General features: G+C 38.5%; 1 protein-coding gene across 1 annotated transcript in view; it reads right to left on the bottom strand.

Moving 5' to 3' along the window:
* PRKCI (protein kinase C iota) overlaps nucleotides 1–24,736 on the bottom strand; it is a 74,436-nt gene extending 49,700 nt beyond the window's left edge. Inside the window, exons 1-2 of the mRNA XM_070583090.1 lie at nucleotides 24,403–24,736; nucleotides 5,906–6,027 (exon numbers count right to left, since the gene is read on the bottom strand). Coding sequence (XP_070439191.1) covers nucleotides 5,906–6,027; nucleotides 24,403–24,503 — 223 coding nt within the window. The 5' untranslated portion in view covers nucleotides 24,504–24,736. The remainder of the gene's footprint in view (nucleotides 1–5,905; nucleotides 6,028–24,402) is intronic.
* Nucleotides 24,737–25,520: the final 784 nt, after the last annotated feature.

Below are 25,520 nucleotides of genomic sequence, written 5' to 3'. Positions count from 1 at the left end.
TTGGAGGGACAGGCGGAAGGAACCGCAAAGCACAAGTAAACGCTTGGGGGTGGTGGACACGTTCTTTATCTTGCTTATGGTGATGTTTTCTTTGGTGTCAAAACTCATCAAACTGTACACTTTTAATATGTATAGGTTATTGTATGTCAATTATACCTCAAGAAAGCCGTTTTTTAAAAGGTGAAATAAAGACATGAAAAAGCTGAAAGAATTCATCATCAGCAAAACTCCACCACAGGATATGTTAAAGGAAGTTCTCCAAGCAGAAGGAAAATATCAGTTACAAAATGAGATCTGCTCAGGAGTACTTAGATTTTTTTTCTTATTGATGTTGATTTTCATTTTTTAATTTCCAGGTTCAGAGCTATAATACTGCTAAGTAACTGAAGTAACACTGAATTTACATTCAGTCAAAAAGGTTTCCCCTCACTATTTTTTCTGACATGATTACCACTCTCAGTATATAGTGTTGGGTGATAAAGAAAAAGCAAGAACAATTTGCTCTTCTAGTTCTTAACACACCCGCTAAAATTACACCAGACTGAAGATGTTTGGAAAATACCACATAAAAGAAGTATGTTTCTTACCATCCTAAATATGGTTTTGTTACACCTTGGCACTCAATTTCCCCCCTGTGAACACATCAGATTTTATAATGCAAGTCAGGAAGAAGTTTAACCTCCCAGAATTCAGAAACACTTCATATTCTTTATGTCAAAGAATGCTTATAGGTCACGTTAAATGTTCATGAATCTTACCTATTGAAGGCAACAGGACATGAATTAAAGAACAATATCCAAATAATACCCTCTCCCACGCTCTGGAAATCACTCACATTTTCAGCTTTTTCCCTCACTCTTTCACACAGTGTAAAAAAAAAAAAAACTCACATATGCTATTGGTGAAAGTATAACAAAAGGTACAATATCTTGGAGATCAACTTGGTACCATCTATGATCAAGAACACATTCCATTTCAGGGAATTTATCTTACAGATAATACAGTACAGGTGCCCAAAAAATATATGCATGAAGATACTCTCTGCACCAATATTTTTGACAGTTAAACTGTAAACAATCCAAATACCCATCAAAAGGGGATTGGTTAAATAAATTATGGTACAACCATGTTACATGATACTACACAGCCTTTAAGAGGAACAATATAAATCTACATACACTGATATGGAAAGATATCCACAAGACGTTAAGTGAAAAAGCAAGTTAAATAACAGCTTGCACAATATTAGTCTATTTGTAAGAAAAAAATTGTTACCCTATCCCTTCTAGATGTATATTCACAGAAAAACACATCATCAATTTATCCCAGCTATTTCTGGGGATCTGAAGATCCCCAGAGATATTTTTCCCTTCAAACAAATCAATATTTTTATTAAAAAGCATGTAATTTTTTTAAAGATTTTATTTTTCCTTTTTCTCCCCAAAGCCCCCCGGTACATAGCTCTACATTCCAGTTGTGGATCCCTCTAGTTGTGCTATGTGGGACACCGCCCCAGCATGGCCCGACGAGCAGTGCCATGTCCACGCCCAGGATCCCCAGCAAAACCCCGGGCCCCCAAAGCCGAGCATTCGAACTTAACCCCTCGGCCACTGGGCCGGGCCCCCACATTATTCTATAAAAAACTTTAATAAGAAACAAAATATCCAAAGGCTAGTTTCTAGTAAAAGAGAAGTGAAAGAAGAGAAACAGGGTTACATTTAAACCAGGTAATCAGACCTTAATAAATCAGAAATTTATAGAATTAGAAATTCAGAAAACACTTAATGTTAGGGTATAAATATAAAAAATACATCCTTAAGGAAAAACAGTCACAATTAAAATATGAGTAACTAAAAAGTCATACTTCTCATTCTCTGCTGCACACTCTGTCACGCATATGAGAAGTGGGCATGACTGTTACAAATTACTATTCACTCTAAAATGCTTAGTCAGATTAAGAAACCAGTTTTTCCACATGCACATCAAAACAAATCAGTAAAACTGGCCTTGAACACAAGGAAAAAGGGCGGTTGTCATAAATCTGTTTAAAGAAATGAAGTAAGCTTATGATCTTGATTTGCTGTCACATAAAATCCCACAATTAAATGTTTAGCTTCTTGAACAATGTTTCTCAAAAACCAGAGAAACGGAATTACAGCCCTGTCTTCCACTGATCCTACAGAAAATTTTTTCTCCAGATAAACATGCCCCAATGTCTACATGGCTAAAAATAAAGGAGACAAAATTACAACTGAAAAATAACTGCAAGGAACTTAAAAATAGTTACTACGGGCTCTGTATGCCTAAAATTAAGAAAAGACTGATAGCAGAACTAACCAGGGTCAGAAGGATCACATGGGAATCAACAGACCTTAATGGAAAGTTTAACCTTTTACTTGAGTGAGGCAAAAGCTACAGTTTTGTAGTCTTCCTCAGAAAATCAGGATACTTAATAGCTATTTAAAGAGAAAGAACTATGACTTGCATTAGAAAAGGGTAAGACTGTTTCATCAGAGAATTAATTTACTATGTGAACCTGTTAATTAAAATATGCTATTATATGAAGAAAAAAATAGAATAAACTGCAACTCCCAAAGCTTAAATCTCCAATAACTAACATAAAACTGTACCATGGAAAGGCTTGCTGCTAGCCTTTTATATAATTCACAAATATTCTGTGAGCATTTCTGAGTACTACTCTAGGCAGTGGAACGCCACGGCAAACGACAAGAGCTCTGCTCTCACGGAGCTTCCATTTTACCAGACAAATAAGACAGAAAGTGAATAAGGGTAGGAGGCTTCTTGGAAGACATGACATTTGAGTTAAGACCTGAAGAACAACAAAGAGACAGGCATCAATCAATCAATCAAAGTGACAATCTGGGATCAGAACTTTCTAGGAAAAGCAATCCAAAGTACAAGAGTACTATAAAAATTTTTAATGGATTGTCTCTAAACCAATTTCTTCTAATAAAATGCATTATCTAGTCATTCCTATGTACACCACAGTTTGAAAACCACTGGTTATAAAAACCCTAAACAGCAAATAAATGGCATGAAATGATCAAGACAGGACTAAAATAACATTGGTTCATAATAACAATAGTTTATTGATGCTAATTATATTCTTTGGACTGTGCTAAATTATACAGTCTCATTTTCAGGCTAAAGACACACTGTAAGACATCCACATCATTTATAATTAACAATATTTAAACCAACCTTGCAATAGAGTACATCAAAAAATGGTCGAACAGATGAAGATACTCAGTCTTACTCTTAAATAATACAAAATTTAAAACACCAAGCCAGGGGGCCGGCTCCGCGGCCGAGTGGTTAAGTTCGTGCGCTCCGCTGCGGCAGCCCAGGGTTCGAATCCTGGGCATGGATATGGCACCGCTCATCAGGCCACGTTGAGGCGGTGTCCCACATCCCACAACTAGAAGGACCTGCAACTAAGATATACAACTATATACCGGGGGGTTGGGGAAATAAAGCAGGAAAAAAAAAAAACCACCAAGCCAGCATTTCACTTATTAGATTTCCAAAAATGTCAAAGGCTCACAGTATTTGAGGTTGCTGAGGGCAAAAGTGAAGGGATGCTCTCATTCAATGCAGGTGTGCCATAAATTGGTTTAACTTTTTTTGACAGCAAATTATCACTAGCTACCAAAATTTACACTGTGCATATTCCGTGAATTTACTACAGAGTCCCATAAAATAGCACAAAATTACATATAAAAATGTTCATTATATTCTGCTTATAGTAGCAAAAACCTAGAAACAGTCAAAATGTCCATCAATAAGGGATTAAATAAATAAATCGTGAAATACGTACAACATGGAATATTGTGCTTAATATATTGCTTAACAGTTTGTATGTAATTCTTTTTGTGCAAAAAAAAGTGTGTTTATAAATAATGTATAGAAACATACATGCTTGTATATGCATAGAAAACATCTAGAAGGAATATATACTAAGCTGTTCCCATTAGCTTCCTCTTAGGACTGGGATTGCTGAGGTAGGAGAGAGGAGAAAGGGCAAAAAGAAACTTCTTTTTAAATTTCATGAACACCTGTGTTACTTTTTTTCCCCAAACAGTGAACATGGATTACTTTATAAAAACTTTTTTAAATGTCTTTAGGAGCCAGCCCCATAGCTGAGTGGTTAAGTTCATGTGCTCCACTTGAGCAGCCTGGGGTTCAATGGCTCAGATTCTGGCCGTGAACCTATACACCACTCATCAAGCCACGCTGTGGCAGCATCCCACACAGAGAAACCAGAATGATCTACAACTAGGATATACAACTATGTACTGGGGCTTTGGGGAGGGGGAAAAAAATAGAGGAAGATTCACAACAGACGTTAGCTCAGGGCCAATCTTCCTCACCACAAAAAAAAAAAAAAAAATTCAAAGTCTTTACAATGAAACTGGTTTGTGTTTACCTATACCTTAGAGGTGGGATAATATATTTCCAGGGCTCTTCATATCAAAGAACATAGAAATTGCCCCAATTATTGAGCTAAATATTATAATGACATTCCTTAAAATGAAATTCCATTAGTATTATAATTAATAGAAACCACTATACAAACTATCTATTAACTACACTTCAATGACATTGCATCATGTAAAATAAAGGCTACTGTGGTTTGCAAAGTGTTCTGGGATCTAGTCGTATGCTTCTCAAACTTTCATATTCATGCAACTGGCCTGTAGATCCCGTTAAAACGTAGAGTCAGATTCAGTAGCCTGCGATGGAGCTTGAGAGTCCTCTTTGCTACTAAGCTCCACAGATCACACTCTGAGAAGCAAGGATCCAGCCCAAGTTCATACCTCACCACTCCCCACACTAAATTCAGTGAATTACTGTTCCTCCCCACACACTGTGTTCTTCATACCTCCGTGCCTTTTTATATCTTATTCTTCATAGTAAATGGTCTTCCCCTCACCTCCTCCACTTCGAAAACTTTTCCTCTCTGTTATAGGTTTACTTCAGTTGCAGATATTTCAGGCACATGTAGATGCTGTGCTTTCGTATTCCAAGACCCCTATGCACTCACGTTCAACCTATCACGTTTGTTATTCACCTGTCCATCTCCCTATGAGACCATGAGTCTGAGAATAGAAAACATCTACCCTCGGTGCACAGATATTGAGTAAATGTTTCTGAGCACAAGTCACTGAGGTATTGAGTCTCTGCCACCACCTTTGAGACAACAGTTGTCACGATCACTTTTATTCCATAACATTTTCTTTAAAGTAATATTCAGTAAAAAATACTGTCAAATTATTGAAGATAATTTCTTAAGTTAAAATATGACAACATTTATATTCAAAATAAAGTAAAACGTAACACTATTTGATGACATGTTTATCTTATTGCTAAAAAAAGTCTCATTAATTTCCCTCTATGTTGTGGTAAAAAGGGCAAAACAAAGATTGTACACTTTGGTACTCTTTTAATTCAAATATTTAAAGAAAAATAAGGATGGGGCCAGCCCCATGGCTGAGTGGTTAAGTTCACGCGCTCCGCTTCGGCGGGCCAGGGCTTCAGAAGTTCAGATCCTGGGTGCAAAGCTAGCACCACTCATCAAGTCATGCTGAGGCGGCGTCCCACATGGCACAACCAGAAGGACCTACAGCTAGGACATACACCTATGTACTGGGGGGCTTTGGGGAGAAGAAGAAAAGAAAAAAAAATAAGTGAAGATTGGCAACAGATGTTAGCTCAGGTGCCAATCTTTAAAAAAAAGAAAGAAAGAAAAATAATGATGGCATCAAATTTCTAGGATACCTTTTCCTCATTAAATTAATTGGGGCTTTTATTACATTTTAAAAACAAGTGAAAGAATAGTATCTGACATCAAAGGCTTACACAGGCAGCCCCTCTCCCCACTCACCTTCCTCATCTATCCACTTCATGGTGAAAAGCTGCTCATTGTCAAAAGAACACATGTCTCGAACCTCACTGCAAAGCCCCTCAAAGGAGATTGAAGGTTCAAAATGTGTGATCATGATATCCCTGAAAGAGAAAAGGAGTTTTGAGTTTGGCAGTGATTAAATCTCCATATTACCGAATGCCTGACAATCTGAGAGACTTCAGCTATTTTGTGTCCTTCAACACGTGCAGCTTCCAGGACACGATCTCTGTAAAGTAAACAATATCAATTTTTAAAAATAAAAACGGTGCACCTGGGAGAACCCTCAGTTCCCTCTCCCCTCCTCACTGAGGAAGCCCAGCCTGCTGCTCCAACAGACGGCAGGCCTGCTTTGGCTTCAGTGTTAGTTCTCAGAAGCGCACTCTCTTGTGAGGTGTTACACTGCACAGATAAATGGCTCTGTTGTTGATAAGCCTCTGCCTTAGATTTACCTGAGATCTGTTCCAATCACTAGTCCCCTCCCTAAAGTCTACCCTTTGTCCAAGAGACTGCTCTTCAGTAATTTGATAAAGACCTGTCATGTCCTCTTCCTCAACCCCGACTTCCACAGATTAACCACCATGAGATTAGCAACCACTCTTTGTATGATTTCTAGATCTCACACCTTCATTTTCACCTTTTTCCAAAAGAATTCCCATTTTCCAAAATTGCTTTTAAAATGATTCATCTTTTAAGGTGGAGACCCAAAAAACATAGGAATAGACATAACTGTGTATTTATTTTTGTATCTGTTAGATAAGCAAGAGTATTTAAATAAGTCCACCTAGCAGCTATTCACTATAAGACAGAACTGCAGCAAAATGTTCTAGAGCAGAGGCCTGGGGTCTCCTCCAAAGAGCCACGAGAAGGCTCCCCATGATCTGATCTCCACACAGCAGCCAGCCACAGTCATCCTTTCAAAAGTGAGGCAAATAGACTGAATGACTCATTTAACAAGCACTCATATAGTGATCTCTAGGTATCAGACCCTGTTTTAAGGATTTTATCAAATTAATATAGTTCATGGCTTTCCTCTGCTTTAAACTCTTCAAATGTCTGTCCCCTCATGCAAAGTAAAATTTCAAGTCCCTAGCACGGTCTACAAACCTGTGTGAACCGTCCCTGGCTGCCTCTCTGACCTACCTCTTCTGCCCCCCGACAGACAAACTGAGGTTTACAGCCCACTGGCTACCCCAGCTAGAATGTGAGCGTGGTGCAAGCAGAAGTTTTGTTTTCTTCATTATATTCCTAGTAGCCAACCCAGTGCCTAACACAGAAAAGGCACCTGATAAATATTTATTGAACAAAGGAAGGAAATGACCAAGAAAACATACCAGCCCCAAAAAACAAAGTTAAGAGGAACCTTCAAAAGAGAGAAGTTTTATTGGCACAAGATTATTTTTCCTTCTCTAAGCATCTAATTATACTAGTACTTGGCTCTTCAAGTGCAAAACACTTATATAAGGATTCATTATAAATGCTTTTAAAAATCACTTTAAAGAAAAATTTATGAGTTAAACAATAGAATGTTATAAACCTTTACAATGTAAAAATTACTAAGAAAAATCAAGATGTGGAGAAAGTGAAAGGAAGCGTAAATTCAAAAATGTCTCTATCTAAAACTAATGATTTAAAAATAAAAGCAGGAAACAAGAAAAAAATAAATAACCCAAATAAAAAATGTACAAAGGATCTGAACAGACATTTTTCCAAAGAGGATATAGAAATGGCCAACAAGCTCATGAACAGATGTTCAACATCACCAGCCACAGGGGAAATGCAAATGAAAACCATAAGGAAATATCACTTGACACCCATTAAGGATGGCCACTATAAAAAAACAGAGAATAACAAGTGTTGACAAGGATGTGGAGAAACAGGAGCCTCGTGCACTGTTGGCGGGAATGTAAAATGGTGCAGCAGGTATAGAAAACAGTATGAAGGTTCCTTAAAAAATTGAAAACAGAATTTCCATATGATCCAGCAATTATACTTCTGGGTATATATCCCAAAGAACTGAAATTAGGGAATCCAACAGCTATTTGCACACCTATGTTCATAGCAGCATTATTTACAATAGCCAAAAGGTGGAAGCAACCCAAGCATCCATCAATAGATGAATGGATAAAGAAAAAGTGATATATAAATATGAAGGAATATTATTCAGCCTTAAAAAGAAAAGAAATTCTGAGACACATTACAACATGGATGAACCTTGAAGACATTACGCTAAGTGAAATAGGCCAGTGACAAAAAAGACAAATACTATATGATCACACTTATATGAGGTATCTAGAGTAGTCAAATTCACAGAAACAGAAAGTAGAATAGTAGTTGCCAGGGACTGGGGGGAGGGAGAAATGGGGAGCTGATGTTCAACAGGCATAGAGTTTCAGTTTTGCAAAATGAAAAACTTCTGGAGATTGGCTGCCTAACAATGTGAATACAGTTAACACCACTGAGCTGTACACTTAAAAATGGTCAAGATGGTAAATTTATTTCTTTTTAGTCACAATTAGAAAAAGGAAAAGCAGGAGAAGTTATACTATTCAAGTTATAAATGTAACCACAGGAACTAAAAATGGGAGAGGAGGCAACGAAGAAGTGCTAAATTCCCCATCTTTCATACTGAACAACAGATGTAATAAAACAAAACAAAATTTTAAAAGTTGTTAACTCTGGGTGGTAGAACTGGGGTTTGGGGAGAAACTAGACATGGAAGACGTACTTTCTACTTATAGACCCTTCTGAACGGTATAGATTATCATGAATTTTTCCACCATGTAAAGGTATGATTTTATTATAAAATTTACTTTCTAATAAAATAAATATAAATAAAATATAAAACAAACTTAAAATGACTTTTATAAACAAATTAAATATTTTTAATTTAAAATATTTCCTCCTTCTAATGACATTAAAAGAGAATCTGCTTATCTTAAAGCAATTTCCTTTCAAAACATCCTCAAAGTTACCAGTATGAGGGGGTAAGAGTTGGGAAAACGTATTTTAGAATTACATCAGAAGAGAAGGAAAGGCTCTCATAGAACTTCTTTAGTAAAAAACAAGTGTGACATCTTTTTTGAATGCAAAAGAAAACATCAGTATGATCAGAGAGTATCAAAATATGACTTCCTTATTAAGGTCCACAGGGAAATTAACACATATGTAAGCATGTCTGTAAACAATAGGGGATTTTCAGAAATCATTTTTCAAGAGCTAAAAAATATTTATCAGAATACACAAATATTTTCAAAACATCTCTGTAGTCTTTTAAAAACATAAGTACATACCTCGTAAAGAGACTCAATGAAGGAGTCATGCTTTATCAACTACCACTCCCTAAGTTCCAGGAACTAAAACACTTAAGGGAGTTTTATATAAACACTTCTCTAAGTAATTGGGAAAGTACCATGTTCAAACAGTCCACAATCACCAGATCCTTATTATAGCATCAAAGCTAAAAACGAGCTGAAAAATAAAGATATTACTACATTCTAAAGGTATAAAACAAATTATGCATGCAAGATTTATTTTCTCTCGTGCTAACTTCAGCATTAGCATAAATCACCTTACCACTGGTCTCCAACATAACATATTTGGCTTCATCATAAAGATTCCCTAAATGGAAAATTTAGATATAGTTTTAGCTGAATGTCTAAAAAAGGAAAAAAAGGTATTTTTAATTTTGCTATTGAGTTTAGAAGACACACTGATTTAAGCATGACGTTCCTATGTTCTAACTATAGAATCTAAAGTTTTTCCTTAGGTCTAGTTGCTTTTAAAAATAAACCTAAAAAGGAACCACATTTAGCACTTCTGCTATTTCAACACAAGCTTTTCTCCTAAATTAAATATAGTATAATCAGAAAAAAAAGTTTCATTTGTAATCACCAATATCATAGATTTAGGCAGGATTATCCATGGATGGTAAAACCACTGGGTGAAAGACTTTGGGGGAATAAGATATTCATACAATCTCAAAGTATCACCCCTCAAATTGATTGTTAATTATAAAAAAAAAGTCATAATGCAACTTCTTTTATTTTATTTTTAGTGAAGAAGATTGGCCCTGAGCTGACATTTGTGTCAGTGTTCCTCTATTTTGTATGTAGGATGTCACCACAGCATGGTTTGATGAGCAATGTGTAGGTCCACATCTGGGATCTGACCTGCAAAACTCAGGCAGCCCAAGTGGAGAGAGCACAAACTTAACCACTATACCACCAGGCCAGCCCCTCAACTTCTCTTTTTTAATAACCAAGGAGATACAAAATTGACTCAAAAAGAACTGTGAAATATGAATTCGAAAATAAAGCAAAAAAGTGATCTTTAAAAGCTCCATCAATATAGTAAAATGGAAAAGAGAAATTTCTCTGAAGGGTAAGACTCAGTTTTGTATTATAGTTTACTGAGTGTCAATGTTAGCATCCATAAAATGGAGATGATGATATCTATCTCTGAATATTGCTGTGTAGATTATAAACACTTCTCACAGTTCTTGGGACATGTGGGTACATTATAAAACTCAGTTTCTACGCTCTTTAACATACTTCAAAGGGAGAAAAGAAGACTGGGTATCTTTGAAGATAATTTACAGAATTTTTCTAACTACTGATCATATTTCATTAAGATAAAAGAACACCACTAAAATTCAACACTGACTGGAAAACCTAGCCAAATGGTTAAGAAAAGTAAATGGAGAAGTGACATCAGCATCACCGTAGAGTGAGCTCTTCCCTTAGACTCACCCCCTAAGATACAACAGAAAGGACATTCATAAACCAACAGAGGACACTCACACAACACAAAAGACATCTGAGAGACTCATGCAGCCACATGTCTGAAGGTGGAGATGCTGGACCCCCAGAGGAAGTGGAAGGAGGTAAGGGGATCTCCACTCCCTCCAGAAAGGCAGCAAACCCAGAGCCCGGGACCACGCAAGGCTCTGAGAAAAGAGGGGGGAGGGGTGGCCCTCCATGGCAACACCTCCACTCTTCAATTTCCCTCACAGCCTGGGGGAAAGCCCCACACAGGTGGCTAAGCTATTGCAGGGGTGTCCTCATCAAGCCAGCACTCTAGAAGACCAGATAGCAAGGGCTGAGTGAGAATGTTCCTGGGATCATGCAGGTGAAAGAAAGAGCCCCGCCCCCCACCTGCTGATCCAGCTCAGCGGTCAGCCAGACCACCAGCACACAGCTTAGAGAAGCAGCAGCTGTGAGCAAGTGAACCAGAAATCGAAGACAGGACCTGTCAGCATAGATGCTAAGCACAGGCACAGACACCAGAGGTTGCAGTGGGTACAGAACACACAGCTCTTGACCCCCAACCAAGTGGTGGCAGGTGGAAGCTGCGACCAGATACTATCACTAAATGCAGGAACAAATCCACACAATCATACAGTGTGAAGAAATATATTAATACTCCAGACCAGAAAGAAAATAACTAGCACCCAGAAATCAAACCTGAAGGTAAAGAAATTCATAATCAAACTGATAGAGAATTCAAAATAGCTATTATAAAAAAATTCCACAAGTTACAAGAAAATACACATAGACAGTTCAATGAATTCAGGAACAAATTTAATGAACAGAAGGAATACTTCACAAAAGAGACTGATGCTATGAAGAAAAACCAACCAGAAATGTTGGAGATGAGAAATACAATGGTTGACATAAAGAAAAATCATGCACTACCTGAATAACAGCTGATAATACAAAGGACAGAAATATAAAAATGCTTCAGATGGAGGAGGAGAGAGAACTAAAACTAAAAACAAATGAATAAATTCCCTGAGAAATATCTGACTCAATTAGGAAACGTAACATAACGATTAGAGGTATACCAGAGGGAGAAGTGAAGGAGAATGGAGCAAAAAGCTTGTTCAAAGGAATAATAGCTGAGAACTTCCCAAGTCTGGGGAAGGAGCTAGAAATACAAATAAAAGAAGCTAATACAACTAATTCTATCATGGTAAAAAGACCTTCTCCAAGGCATATAGTAGTAAAGCTGGCAAAACTCAGTGACAAAGAAAAAACATTAAGGGCAGCAAGGCAGAAGGAAATAACTTACAGAGGAACCACTATCAGTCCGTCATCAGATTTCTCAGCAGAAACCTTACAGGCTAGGAGAGAGTGGAATGATATATTCAAAATTCTAAAATACAAAAACTTTCACTCAAGAATACTCTATCCAGCAAAAACATCCTTCAGATATGATGGAGAAATAAAAATTTTCCCAGATAAAGAAAAGCTAAAGGAGTTCATCGCCACAAGAACGCCTCCTGCACAAGAAATGCTCAAGAAGGCCGTCATACCTGGAAAAAAAATAAAGGGTTTACAAAGCCTTGAGCAAGGAGATAAATACGCAGACAAAATCAGAAAATTGCAGTTCTCTATCAGAACAGGTTAGAAAACACTTAATTATAACATTAAAGATAAAGTGAAGGAAAACATCAAAAGTAAATATAATGTCGTCATTTTAACCACAAACTTACAACACAAGATGGAATAAGTTGTGACAATAATAACTTAGAAGGGGAAGAGAAAAGGGATGGAATCAACTTAGTCTAAGGAAATAGGCTATCAGAAAATGGACTATCTCACCTATGAGTTTTTTTATACAAACCTCTTAGTAACCATTAAACAAATAATCAGAACAGAGACACAAATGATAAAGAGAAAACTGAGACAACCATCATAGAGAACTACCAAACTGAACTGACAGTCCGAAATACATGGGACAAGAAACAAGGGAAATGCAGAACAACTGGAAAATGAGTGACAAAATGAGAGCATTAAGCCCTCGTATATCAATAATCACTCTAAATGTAACTGGATTGAATTCTCCAATCAAAAGACACAGAGTGGCAGGATGGATTGAAAAACAAGACCCAGGCGCCACCCAGTGGCGTAGTGATTAAATTTACATGCTCCGCTTCAGTAGCCTGGGGTTCACTGGTTTGGATCCTGAGCACAGACCTACACACCACTCATCAAGCCATGCTGTAGTAGCATCCCACATAGAAGAACAAGAAGGACTACAACTAGGATATACAGCTATGTACTGGGGCTTTGGGGAGGAAAAAGAAAAAGAAGATTGGCAATAGACATTAGCTCAGGGCCAATATTCCCCATCAAAACACAAAAGAAAACAAGACTCAACAATATGCTGCCTCCGTGAAACACAACTCAGCTCTAAAGACAAACACAGGCTCAGAGAGAAGGGATGGAAGATGATACTCCAAGCTAATGGCAAACGAAAGAGAGCAAGTGTTGCCATACTTATATCAGACAAAGTAGACTTCAAGACAAAACAAGTAATGAGAGACAAAGAGGGGCAGTTTAATGATAAAAGGGATATGCCACCAAAAAGACATAACACTTATAAATATATATGCACCCAACACAGGAGCACCAAAGTACATAAAGCAACTATTAACAAATCTAAAAGGACACATTAACAACACAATAATAGTAGGGGACCTTAACACCCCCACTTACATCAATGGATAGATCATCCAGACAGAAAGTCAACAAGAAAATGATGGATTTAAATGAAAAACCAGAACAGATGGATTTAATAGATAAATATAGAACACTCCATCCAAAAACAGCAGAATACACACTCTTCTCAAGTGCACATGAAGCATTCTCAAGGACAGACCATATGTTGGAAAATAAGGCAAGCCTCAATAAATTTCAGAAGATTGAAATCGTATCAAGCATCTTTTCTGACCATAATGCTATGAAAATAGAAATCAACTACAAGAAAAAGGCTGGGAAACTGTCTTGTGTGTGGAGACTAAACATGCTACTGAACAACCAATGGATCACTGAAGAAATTAAAGGAGAAATTAAAAGATATCTGGAGACAAATGAAAATTAAAATACACCAACTCATATGGGATGCAGCAAAAGTGGTCATAAGAGGGAAATTACTAGCAATACAGGCCCACCTTAACAAATAAAAAAAATCCCAAATAAGCAATCTTAAGCTGCACCTAACAGAATTAGAAAAAGAACAACAAACAAAGCCCAAAGTCAACAGAAGGGAGGAAATAATAAAAATTAGAGCAGAAACAAATGAAATTGAAACCAAAAAAAAAAGTAGATATGATCAGTGAAACAAAGAGCTGGTTCTTTGAGAAGATAAACAAAATTGACAAACCCTTAGCCAGACTCACTAAGAAAAAAAGAGAAAGGCTCAAATAAATAAAATTAGAAATGAAAGAGAAGAAATGTCAATGGATACCACAGAAATACAAAGAATTATAAGAGAATACTATGAGAAACTATACGCCAACAAATTGGACAATCTAGAAGAAATGGATAAATTCTTAGACTCAAACAACCTCTCAAAACTGAATCAAGAAGAAATAGAGAATTTCAATAGACCAATCACAAGAGATTGAAACAGTAATCAAAAACCTCCCCAAAGATAAAAGTCCAGGATCAGATGGCTTTTCTGGAGAATTCTACCAAACATTTAAAGAAGATTTATTACCTATCCTTCTCCAACTATTCCAAAAAGTTGAAGAAGAAAGAACACTTTCTAACACATTCTAGGAGGCCAACATCACCCTGATCCCAAAGTCAGACAAGGACAACACAAAGAAGGAAAATTACAGGCCAATATCACTGATGAACAGAGATGCAAAAATCCTCAACAAAATATTGGCAAACCAAATACAGCAATACAATAAAAAGATCACACACGACAATCAAGGAGGATTTATACCAGGGATACAGGGATGTTCAACATCTGCAAATCAATGAGTGTGACACACCACAATAACAAAATGAGGAATAAAAACCACATGATGATCTCAATAGATGCAGAGAAAGTATTTGACAAGACCGAACATCCATTTATGATAATAACTCTCAATAAAATGGGTATAGAAAGAAAGTACATCAACATAATAAAGGCCATATATGACAAACCCACAGCCAACATCATACTCAACGGCGAAAAACTGAAAGCCATCCCTCTGAGAACAAGAATAAGACAAGGGTGCCCACTTTTGGCACTCTTATTCAACAAAGTACTAGTGGTTTGGACCAGAGCAATAAGGCAAGAAGAGATAAAAGGTATCCAAATAGGCAATGAAGATGTAAAACTCTCACTGTTTGCAGATGACATGATTTTATATATAGAAAACCCTAAAGAAGCCATTGGAAAACTATTAGAAATAATCAACAACTACAGCAAAGTTGCAGGGTACAAAATCAACTTACAAAAATTGCTTGTTATTTCTATACTCTAATCATGAACTAACAGAAAGAGAACTCAAGAATAGAATCCCATTTACAATCGCAACAAAAAGAACAAAATTATCTAGGAATAAATTTAACCAAGGAGGTGAAAGACCTATACAATGAAAACTATAAGACATTATTGAAAGAAATCGATGATGACATAAAGAAATGGAGGGGCCAGCCCGGTGGTGCAGTGGTTAAGTATGCACATTCCACTTTAGTGGCCCAGGGTTCACCGGTTCGGATCCCGGGTGTGGACATGGCACTGCTTGGCAAGCCATGCTGTGGTAAGTGTCCCACATAGAAAAGAGAGGAAGATGGGCATGGATGTTAGCTCAGGGCCAGTCTTCCTCAGCAAAAAGAGGAATATGAGCAGCAGTTAGCTCAGGGCTAATCTTCCAAAAAAAAAAGAAAAAGAAAAAGAAAGAAATGGAAAGATATTCCATGTACATGGACTGGAAGAATAAACATAGTTAAAATGTCCATACTACTTAAAGCAATCTACAGGTTCAATGCAATGACAATCAGAATCCCTATGACATTCTTCACAGAAATAGAACAAAGAACGCTAAATTTTATATGGGGCAACAAAAGGACTCCGAATAGCTAAGGCAATCCTGAGGAAAAAGAACAAAGCTGGAGGCATCACAATCCCTGACTTCAAAATATACTACAAAGCTATAGTAATCAAAACACCCTGGTACTGGTACAAAAACAGACACACAGACGAATGGAACAGAATTGAAAGCCCAGAAATAAAAGCACACATCTACGTACAGCTAATCTTCAACAAAGGTGCTAAGAACATACAATGGAGAAAGGAAAGTCACTTCAATAAATGGTGTTGGGAAAACTGGACAGCCACATGCAAAAGAATGAAAGTAGACTAGTATCTTTGGCCATACACAAAAGTTAACTCAAAATGATCAAAAACTTGAAGGTAAGACCTGAAACCATAAAACTCCTAGAAGAAAATATAGGCAGTACACTCTTTGACATCAGTCTTAGAAGGATCTTTTTGAATACCATGTCTACTGGGGCAAGGGAAACAAAAGAAAAAATAAACAAGTGGGACTTCATCAGACTAAAGAGCTTCTGCAAGGCAAAGGAAACAAGGAAGAAAATGACAAGACAACCCACCAACTGGGAGAAACTATTTGCAAATCATATATCCAACAAGGGGTTATCTCCAAAATATATAAAGAACTCACACAACTCAACAACGAAAAAACAAACAACCCAATCAGAAAATGGGCAGAGGATATGAACAAACATTTTTCCTAAGATATACACATGGCCAATAGGCACATGAAAAGATATTCAACACCACTAATCATCAGGGAAATGCAAGTCAAAACTACACTAAGATTATCACCTTACACCCATTAGAATGGCTATAATCACCAAGACAAAAAACAACCAGTGTTGGAGAGAATATGGAGAAAAGGGAATCCTCATACACTGCTGGTGGGAATGCAAACTGGTGCAACCACTATGGAAAACAGTACGGAGATTTCTCAAAAAATTAAAAATAGAAATACCATACAATCCAGCTATCCCACTACTGGGTATTTACACAAAGAACTTGAAATCAACCATTCAAAGAGACTTATGCAGCCCTACATCCCTTGCAGCGTTATTCACAATAGCCAAGAAGTGGAAGCAACCCAAGCATCCACTGACTGATGATTGGATAAAGAAGATGTGGTGTATAACACACACACACACACACACACACACACACACACACACACACAATGGAATACTACTTAGCCATAAAAAAGGTAAAATTGTCCCATTTGCAACAACATGGATGGAGCTTGAGGGTATTATGTTAAGGGAAATAAGCCAGACAGAGAAAGACAAACATCATATGATTTCACTCATATGTGGAAGATAAACTAACACAGGGACAAAGAGAACAGTTTAGTGGTTACCAGAGGGGAAGGGGCTTGTGGGATGGGCATAAGGGGTGAAGGGGCACAATTATATGGTGACTGACAAATAATAATGTACAACTGAAATTTCACAATGTTATAAGCTATTATGACCTCAATAAAAAAAAGAGATATGTAGAAGAGAAGAGGAAAAACTCTTATTTGTAGATGGCATTATCTACCCATAAATTCTAAGACAGTAAACTAAGAATAATTAGAACTAATAAGGTGGCCAGTTCAACTTAAATATACAAAAATAGATGGTATATAATAAGCCTATGAGAATAAAAAATCCCATTCATAAAAGCAACAAAATTATAAAATATCTAACAAGCTTAACAGGAAATGTACAAGACCTCTGGGACAGAAACCTTACTGAAAAACACAAAAGAAATTAATAAACAGGTATTATACCACATACTTACAAGGCAAGGCTCAATATTATAAAACTATCAGTTGTCAAATTAATCTATAAATTCAATGCAATTCTAAATCAAAATGCCAATAAGATTTTTTTCTGGAACCTATAAAAACCTTCAAAAATTCATCTGGAAGAAAAAATTTCTAAGAATAACCAAGAAAATTTGGAAATAGAAAGTTAATGAAATGAGGCTTTCCATAACACATATCAAAATTAACTATAGGGGCAACCCCGTGGTCGAGCGGTTAAGTTCACGCGCACCGCTTCAGCAGCCCAGGGTTTCATCAGTTCGGATCCTGGGCACAGACATGGCACCGCTCATCAGGCCATGTTGAGGTGGCATCCCGCATGCCACAACTACAAGGACTCAAAACTAAAAAAATATATACAACTATATGCAAGGGGGATTTGGGGAGAAAAAGCAGAAAAAAAGAAGATTGGCAACAGTTGTTGGCTCAGGTGCCAAGCTTTAAAAAAAAAAATTAACTATAATATTACAGTAATTAAATCAATGGTGGTATGTGTAAAAATAAATTTCTCCCCCCAAATCAATGAAATAGAATATAAAGTACTTAGGCACATATGAGAAATTTACTATATAACAAAGTTATCATTTCAAATCAATGGTGAAAGAACAACCTATTCAATCATAGTATTAGAACACATTTTGAAAAAAATTAAGTTGTATCAGTACACCACAAATAACTAAACCCATAAATACCAGATTTATTCAAAAGATATTCACTTAAAAGCTGGACAATTAATAGAAGAAAAAATAGAATATTTTTAGATGAGAAACACATCTACCTAAGAAAACAAACCCAGAAGCCATAAAGAAAAAACGGTACAGATTTAATTACATAAAAATGAGAAACTCCAGACAGCAACAGGTTAGAGAAATGCTGGCAACTTTTTAACTGACAAAATGTCAATGTCCCTTCAAACAATTAATAAAAAGAAATTAAAAGAACGCAAGAGAAACAATGGGCAAGACATGAAGAGACAACCGACAGAGGAAATATAAATGACCAATAATGTATAAAAAGACAGTTGTAAAAAAGAGTTAGCAGTTTTTGCCAATCTTATTTGCAAAAATTTAAAAGATCAATAAAGTGCAATGGGAGCCTAAGGAAAACACTTCATCTGTACACTGCTGTTGGGAAAGTAAATTGATAACTTTTTGGAGGACAACATCAAGTTTTAAAATAGGCATTATCTTCGACCATATTTGCAAGAATATATATTAAATAAGGGTGTTCCTTCAGCATGATTTGAAATAGTGATTTAATGAAAGCAACTTTATATGTTTATCAATTAGAAAAATTATGGTATAACAATACTGTGGAACACCACGTACCAATTATAAAGAAAGAGGTGGATCGCTCTGTCTACCTATATCTGTATCTATTCATCTGTCTATCTTAACATGGAAAGATCATGAATGAAAAAAAACTGAGTTCTAGAAATATGCATAGAAATATGAACCCATTTATTGGAAAAATAAAAGGGTGTGTCTGTGTGTACATATCCAGATACTTATAGATATACTGATATGATGTAGACTACCCCAAACTGTTAACAATGGCCACCCCTAGGAAGTGGAGGTGACAGGCTACAGGGGGAACATTCCACTTCACGTATTGCTGTTATTTTAAAAATTTAGCTTTAGCACCTTGCCTTTGTGATGTGTATTTGACCACTGGTGGCATTTTTGTTTCTACCATCATTCTCAGCCACATTCCTACATAAGTGAGCTGTCACACACAGTGCTTGAGACATAGAGCAGGTACACAATAAACTATTCCCCAGTTAGTTCTGGACATTTGCCCCTGGATGCCTTGAGCTCAAAATTCGGTTTCTTGTTCCAGGTAATGAATTAACTTCTCTCACAAATCTCTTCCTTCAATATTCCCTTGCAATTTTTTTTTTTTTTTTTTCAGAAAAGTGTGGCCAGGAAGAAGAGGTCCTTCTTCCTACTCTTAGCCTGGAAGCTCCTAAAACCTGTCCACCTGACCCTGCTGCTATTTGAAATACCAGTGGCATAGCTTTCCGCATCACAGCAACATGGAGCCGCCACAGTCTGACATCCAACAGATCGGTGGTGTGGTTCCCTGACCAGGAAATGAACCCGGGTCATGGTGGTGAGAGCACTGAATCTTAACCACTAGACCACCAGGGCGGTTCTATAGCCCCTAGCCTTTCTCAAATAAGAAACCTATGAGTGGTCAGACCCCCTTATTCCCCCGGCCTCCCTACGGGCAATCAATCTCCAATTCATATTGACTCTACCCCTTAAAATCACCATTGAATCTATATCCTCTTTTCTATCTCCTCAGAATCTCTCACCTGGACTATTTCCAAAGCCTCCAAATTACTCTCATCCATCGCCAGTTCACCTCCCATACGTGTTCCAAGAGTGATCTTTCTAAAAAGAAAATCTAACCGTGCATCTCTCTTACTTAAAACCTTCACCAATGAGAAAAAGTCTGAAGTCCACGGTATGATATTCAAGAATCTTGATGATGCAGTGCCTCTGAACCTTCTTAGTCTCACTTCTCATCAGTGCCCACACTTCACACTGTACGTCCTAATAAGGAATGAATACGGGACTAACAACTAAACTGATCTTAATTCTCCAAACATATCCTGCAGTTGTGCAATGCCTGGAATGAACCCCACCCAACATCACCATCCACCAGGCAAACCTATCTATCCTTTAAAAGCCTCAAACATTTCATCCTGTAGGAAGGCTTCTCTCACCCCAACTCCTCCCCAAAATCCATCTCTGCAAGTACCTTACCCGGAAACACACACACACACACACACACCCCCCCCACACACACACACCCCTTTATTAACTCGTCTATGTCTTTCCTCCCACAGGTCTCTCAGTTCCTCGAGGGCAGAGCTTTGTATTATCCACCTCTACATCCTCTGTGCCCACCATAGCACCATGTGCATGGCTTACAGCAGGTGTTCAACAAGATTTATTAAACTGAGTTTAAACACACTTTGGCAATATGTGAAATCGTAAGCAAGAACTGGAATCGTAAAACTTCATGTTTTAATTAAAAGGCTCATTTCAATTATAAAGTAACAAACATTCAAGTTCCCTCACGAAGAGCGTCGGGAACTGCATTAGAAAGCTACCGTGGGCCCCCAGGAAGACTTTCTGTAGAGAGCTGCTTCTTTCTCCTTTAGTTTGCACACGGTCAGTGCTGGCCTCACCAGCCTCTCCCTCAACTCTCCAGCTTCAGGCCTCACTGCTAACATGCAATTTAGCTCTATATTATCTAATTCAAATTTCTGAGAGGGTTGTTTTGGTTTTGGCACGAGGCCACCATGTCCTTCGTCTCTCTGGTAAAGCTATGGATCAGCTGCCCTTTGGTGAGGTGCCATATCAGAGGTTCCGGGACCAGCCACTCACATTCCCCCAACTCTCAACTCAATACACACTGTTCATCTCCTTAGAACCATTACTAAAGGATGTCGCTAAAATCATTTTGCAACACTTTTAAAACCAAGTCTTGCCAAGACTTGTTCACAGTGAGGAAAACCCTTCTTACTTCTTCACTGAACCAGCTATACATTCCAAATGTGCAAGGAGTTAATCTTCTATATGCAGACATGCACAGAAAGAACCCTCTGGATTGTTATAACGGCTCAACAGTGGTTTCAAAAGCATTTTTACAAGCTTTTGGCAAAATTTCTCATACATTTATAATGTTAAGAAATGAGCAGTCCAGACATTTCCTTGTTAAATTCTATCCCATAATATCAAGTAACTTTATATAAGGATAAGCACATACAATGGCAATCTATCACTAACCAACAAAACCTGTTTCTCTTCCTCCACACCAACACTACTGGGTAATGATTGAAGGAGGCAGGCCACTCACTGACAAGGAAAGAGGGGCACAGCCTGTGAGACAGGCACTCTTAGGTGGTCTCCAACAAAATCAGACTCTCAGTGCTATTAATCTCCTGCTTAAAAACAAGAAAAAAATCTAATTAAAGGTCCATTATATCTACGGAGAGATCACATTTGCACTAAGAACAAATTTAACAGAATGAGAACATTATATAGATCTTTGAAAGGAGAGGGCAATTTATTCACTTCATTTTATTATTTCAATTATTCAAAATTCTGGCTATTCTCAGATTCAATATTCGCTGGAAACAAATATTGTAAGAAGGGGATAAAGGCAAAAGCTCTCAGATAACAGCCATTCAGAAGCTCTGAGGGAAAAGAAACTTTTTCAAATGCAGACTGTCCTCACATTTCTTAATATAAAGGAGGGATTTTCTATTTTAAAATCAAGTAGGTGTTCCAGTTAGCCAACCTGTTTACCACCTATCCTCACTGGTGACTCATTTAGTTTCATCTGTAGTAATGAGCAGCTGACTATGAAATATCATAACCATCAGTTTAGACTATTGCTAATAAACATATAATCTTAACAGATCTAATTTCAGAGGACAGAAATTGGTACAATTTAGAAAGTGCTGATGTTGTCTTTAAACGAGGCTTGAAATCAAGGCACTATTAGAAAGCTTTCATTGCCTAAAACGCACTAAACGGCAAGGGATTGATCCTTTCATTCCTTAGCAAAAATTCATAGGTTTAAAAAAAACCAAAATGTTAACTTGAATGTCTTGGAGAAATTTTGGTCAGCACTACAAGGGTTCTATGTCCTTATTCTCTTTTCTTAAATAATTGGAGCAATAAACCAAGAAAATATGATACCTACTTTCCTAAAGTATAGCAAGCAGACTTGGATTTCTTTCCAAAGGAGAAGCTTACAATGATTTTGATGTACTAACTAGGCCTATTTACTTTTGTCAAACTAATAAAAATGGGAAAAAAGGAAGAAGCACTAGTTTCTTCATCTTTCATAGTTGGAATCGTTGGGAACTATCTAAATTTAATAAGTCAAGGATTCATATTATTTAAAGTCATAAAGGTAAACTGGGAAACTAAAAAATAATAGTTTAACAATCAAAACTTGAGAAGCACCAGGAGGAGAGAAAGCAAAAGACAGCGTGCCCCCAATTTCTCATCTTTCAGAGGAAGGAATCAATAGATACTATGTAAAGGTGATAAATCACAAAACAGAAGTATAACTTTTAAAGTAATAAAGGCAATTTCCAGAAAGACCAGAAATAAGCTGTCAGTAGTAGTTACCTCTGGAGGGTGGAAGAGGGGGATGGGGGACACTTTTTACTTTATACCTCTGCAAAATTTGCACTTTCCTACCATGTGTGTATATTCATTTTTTAATCTAGTTTTTTAAACTGTCAATAATCCGAAATCTTAAAAAAAAAACACATACTACATTTCATTCTCCATACCTAACAACTCATGAATTGTCAACTTTATAAAATGGAACACTTTCTAGCGCAAACGATCTCACCTATCAAATTAAAGGTAAGGTAAAGGAAGGAAAGCTTTTTTTCCCAAAGTGCAAAGTTCATCGCTGACCACCCTCAAGTCAAAACAGCTCTTGTGACAACTAAAATCTTTTTAAAAACATACACACACTACTTGGTATTGTTTTAAAATCAAGACCCCCCTGATCAATTTATGCAAACACTGATACTGTCCCAAATAACTCCTACAGACTACTCCTGAACACAATCAAGTGAATAAACAGGGCCAGAGGCTTCGTCACAGCAAACTAACTTAAGTCCTCACATCAAATCAGTAAGACACTTAGGGGCATATATTTTCTTTGAAATCAAAACAAGAGAGGCATTTTGAAAGTGTGCTATCTTCACTGATCCTCTCAGGAATGTAAAAGTAATTCATTGTAGTTTCAACCTCCTAGTGCTCGAGTGTTTTAAAACAATTTACTTCTGCTTGGACAAGCAGTAAGATAGGCCAAAGCGCTGGATTTTGTTAACACTTAGTTTCAAACCTTTATGCTCACACTAACATTTCACCCTTCTAATGCGCTTAAATATAATTATCTCAAAGAATCCAAACCATAACTGAATTCAAGGGAAGGGGGACACTTCAGGTCATTGATTACAGAATATGATTTAATACAACGGTTTTAAGACTGGATTATTTCTGGTAACCACAGGAGTTATACCTTAAGTAACGATATGAGTACGGATCACAGATTTTAAAACTGTGCCTAGGCTGTCCTCTTCTCACCTTGCAATATATCTCATCCTATCGGCCAGTCCTTGAAGCAACACTGACAAAGAAGCGTTCATAAAATTTTAATTTACACATATACAATCTAATCTTGGTGAGACATAAGTACCTAATGCACATCCCTGAAAACGCATCAACTTTACCCTTTTAACTCCTGTGTCTAATATACTGGCAGCCTGACCACAGGCCAGATACACTTGGTGAAATCTAGGCGATGAAGATAAACCTGACTCGGAAAACCAGAGGTTTTAGGCCTGTTGGTAATCAAAAGGACCAGGAAACTGAAGCAGTCCTGTCTCTTAAACCCATCGCAAACTTAGTTAACTGAGGCATCACTCGGAATCAACTCGCAACCCCAAATACATCCAGATTTAAGAACATAAAGCCCTTGTAAATCGATTAGTAGGCGAGTCGCTCGAACCCACCAGGTGGACCTACTCTATTCCAAGGCTCCTCCTTCGGACTCTACTCTGGACCCTCAGCCGCCCGACTGCCGGGCGCCGTGCACCACACCTTGGAGGTGCCCCAATCCAGCGCCCCACGCTCCTCCCTCGATCACCCGGTCACCCATCCCAAGTCCCCAGAGTCGCCCGCCCAGACCAACCCGCCCACAACATCTCCAGTCCCTCACCCTCCCCTCCTCCAGGCCAAGTCGAGCTGGCCTTGCGGCCCCCCACCCCCACCTCCGAGACACTCACCCGCGGTAGTAGGCTTTCACCCGGACCTGATGAGAATGGTCCCCGCTGCCGCCGCCTGCGATCGGGTGAGACATGGTACTGCTGTCCCTCTGGGTCGGCATCTCCTGACTCCCCCGCCTCAACGCCGGAGGCCGAGGGTGCGGGGGGCGCGCCAGGCGCCGTGGGGGACTCCGCCGCCAGAGCCTCTCCCGGAGCCGCGGCCGCCCGCTCGCCTACCTGTCCTCCCGGCCCGCGGCGCGGACCCAAGGGTCGCCTCGCCGGGGCAGCCGGAACCGCGCGGCTCCTCCCACAGCCCGCGGCCGCCACTGCCCCCACCGCCGCCCCGGCCCAGCACGCCTCCCCGCCCCTCCCACCTCGCTCGCTCCAAAGGCCCACATTCCGGGGGAGGGCGGGCGCAACCATCGAGCCAACTCCCGGACCTCATGCCCGGCTGAACCATTCTCTCGGGGGGCAAGAAAAGGAGGAGAGAATGGGAGACGCTGACTATCTTATCGAACCCGCCGGGAGGGGGCCTTTCGTGGAACCTGTGACTGAGAGAACGCGAAGGACGGGTAACTGTCGTTCTGTAAAAAGCCCCTTCCCTACAGGGAAAATGGTAGGTGACAAAATGTTGCGGGGTCTCACCCCAGTTTCCTAACTTGGTCGCGTCCGCGGTCAGCCCACTTGGGCCTTCGGGTAGACTTGCCCGGCGGGTTTCTGGGATTTGAAGTTTCCGTGGGATTCTGGGATTTGAGGTTCTTTACGTGTAGAGCGCCCCGCCTTCTGGCTGAGTGAGTCTGTCTCCACAGTGCGCCCCAGGACCCGTCGGCGTGGAAATCCTGAGTCCAGCCCTGGCGTCTGAGGTCCCTGGAAATGATTGGGCTTCGTCATGATCTAGACTTTGTTCTTTTATGAATTCTCCCTTCCAATTACATAAATCGTCTCAAGTATATAGTGCCTTTTTTGGGGAACAAGAATTTGATTACCTGTGCAGCATAGCCTCTTCTGTGGAAAGAATTTAATAACATACGTAACAAATGTAATAATGAATGTCATAAAGGAGGAAACTCAACTAGAAGATATGATGGAAGAATGACTTTTATTCCTCCACGGCCCCCATATCTAGGCCCCCGTATATT

The sequence above is a fragment of the Equus przewalskii genome, chromosome 18 (genome assembly GCF_037783145.1).
Source record: "Equus przewalskii isolate Varuska chromosome 18, EquPr2, whole genome shotgun sequence".
Classification (NCBI taxonomy): domain Eukaryota; kingdom Metazoa; phylum Chordata; class Mammalia; order Perissodactyla; family Equidae; genus Equus; species Equus przewalskii.
This window is presented reverse-complemented; position numbering and strand designations above follow the sequence as displayed.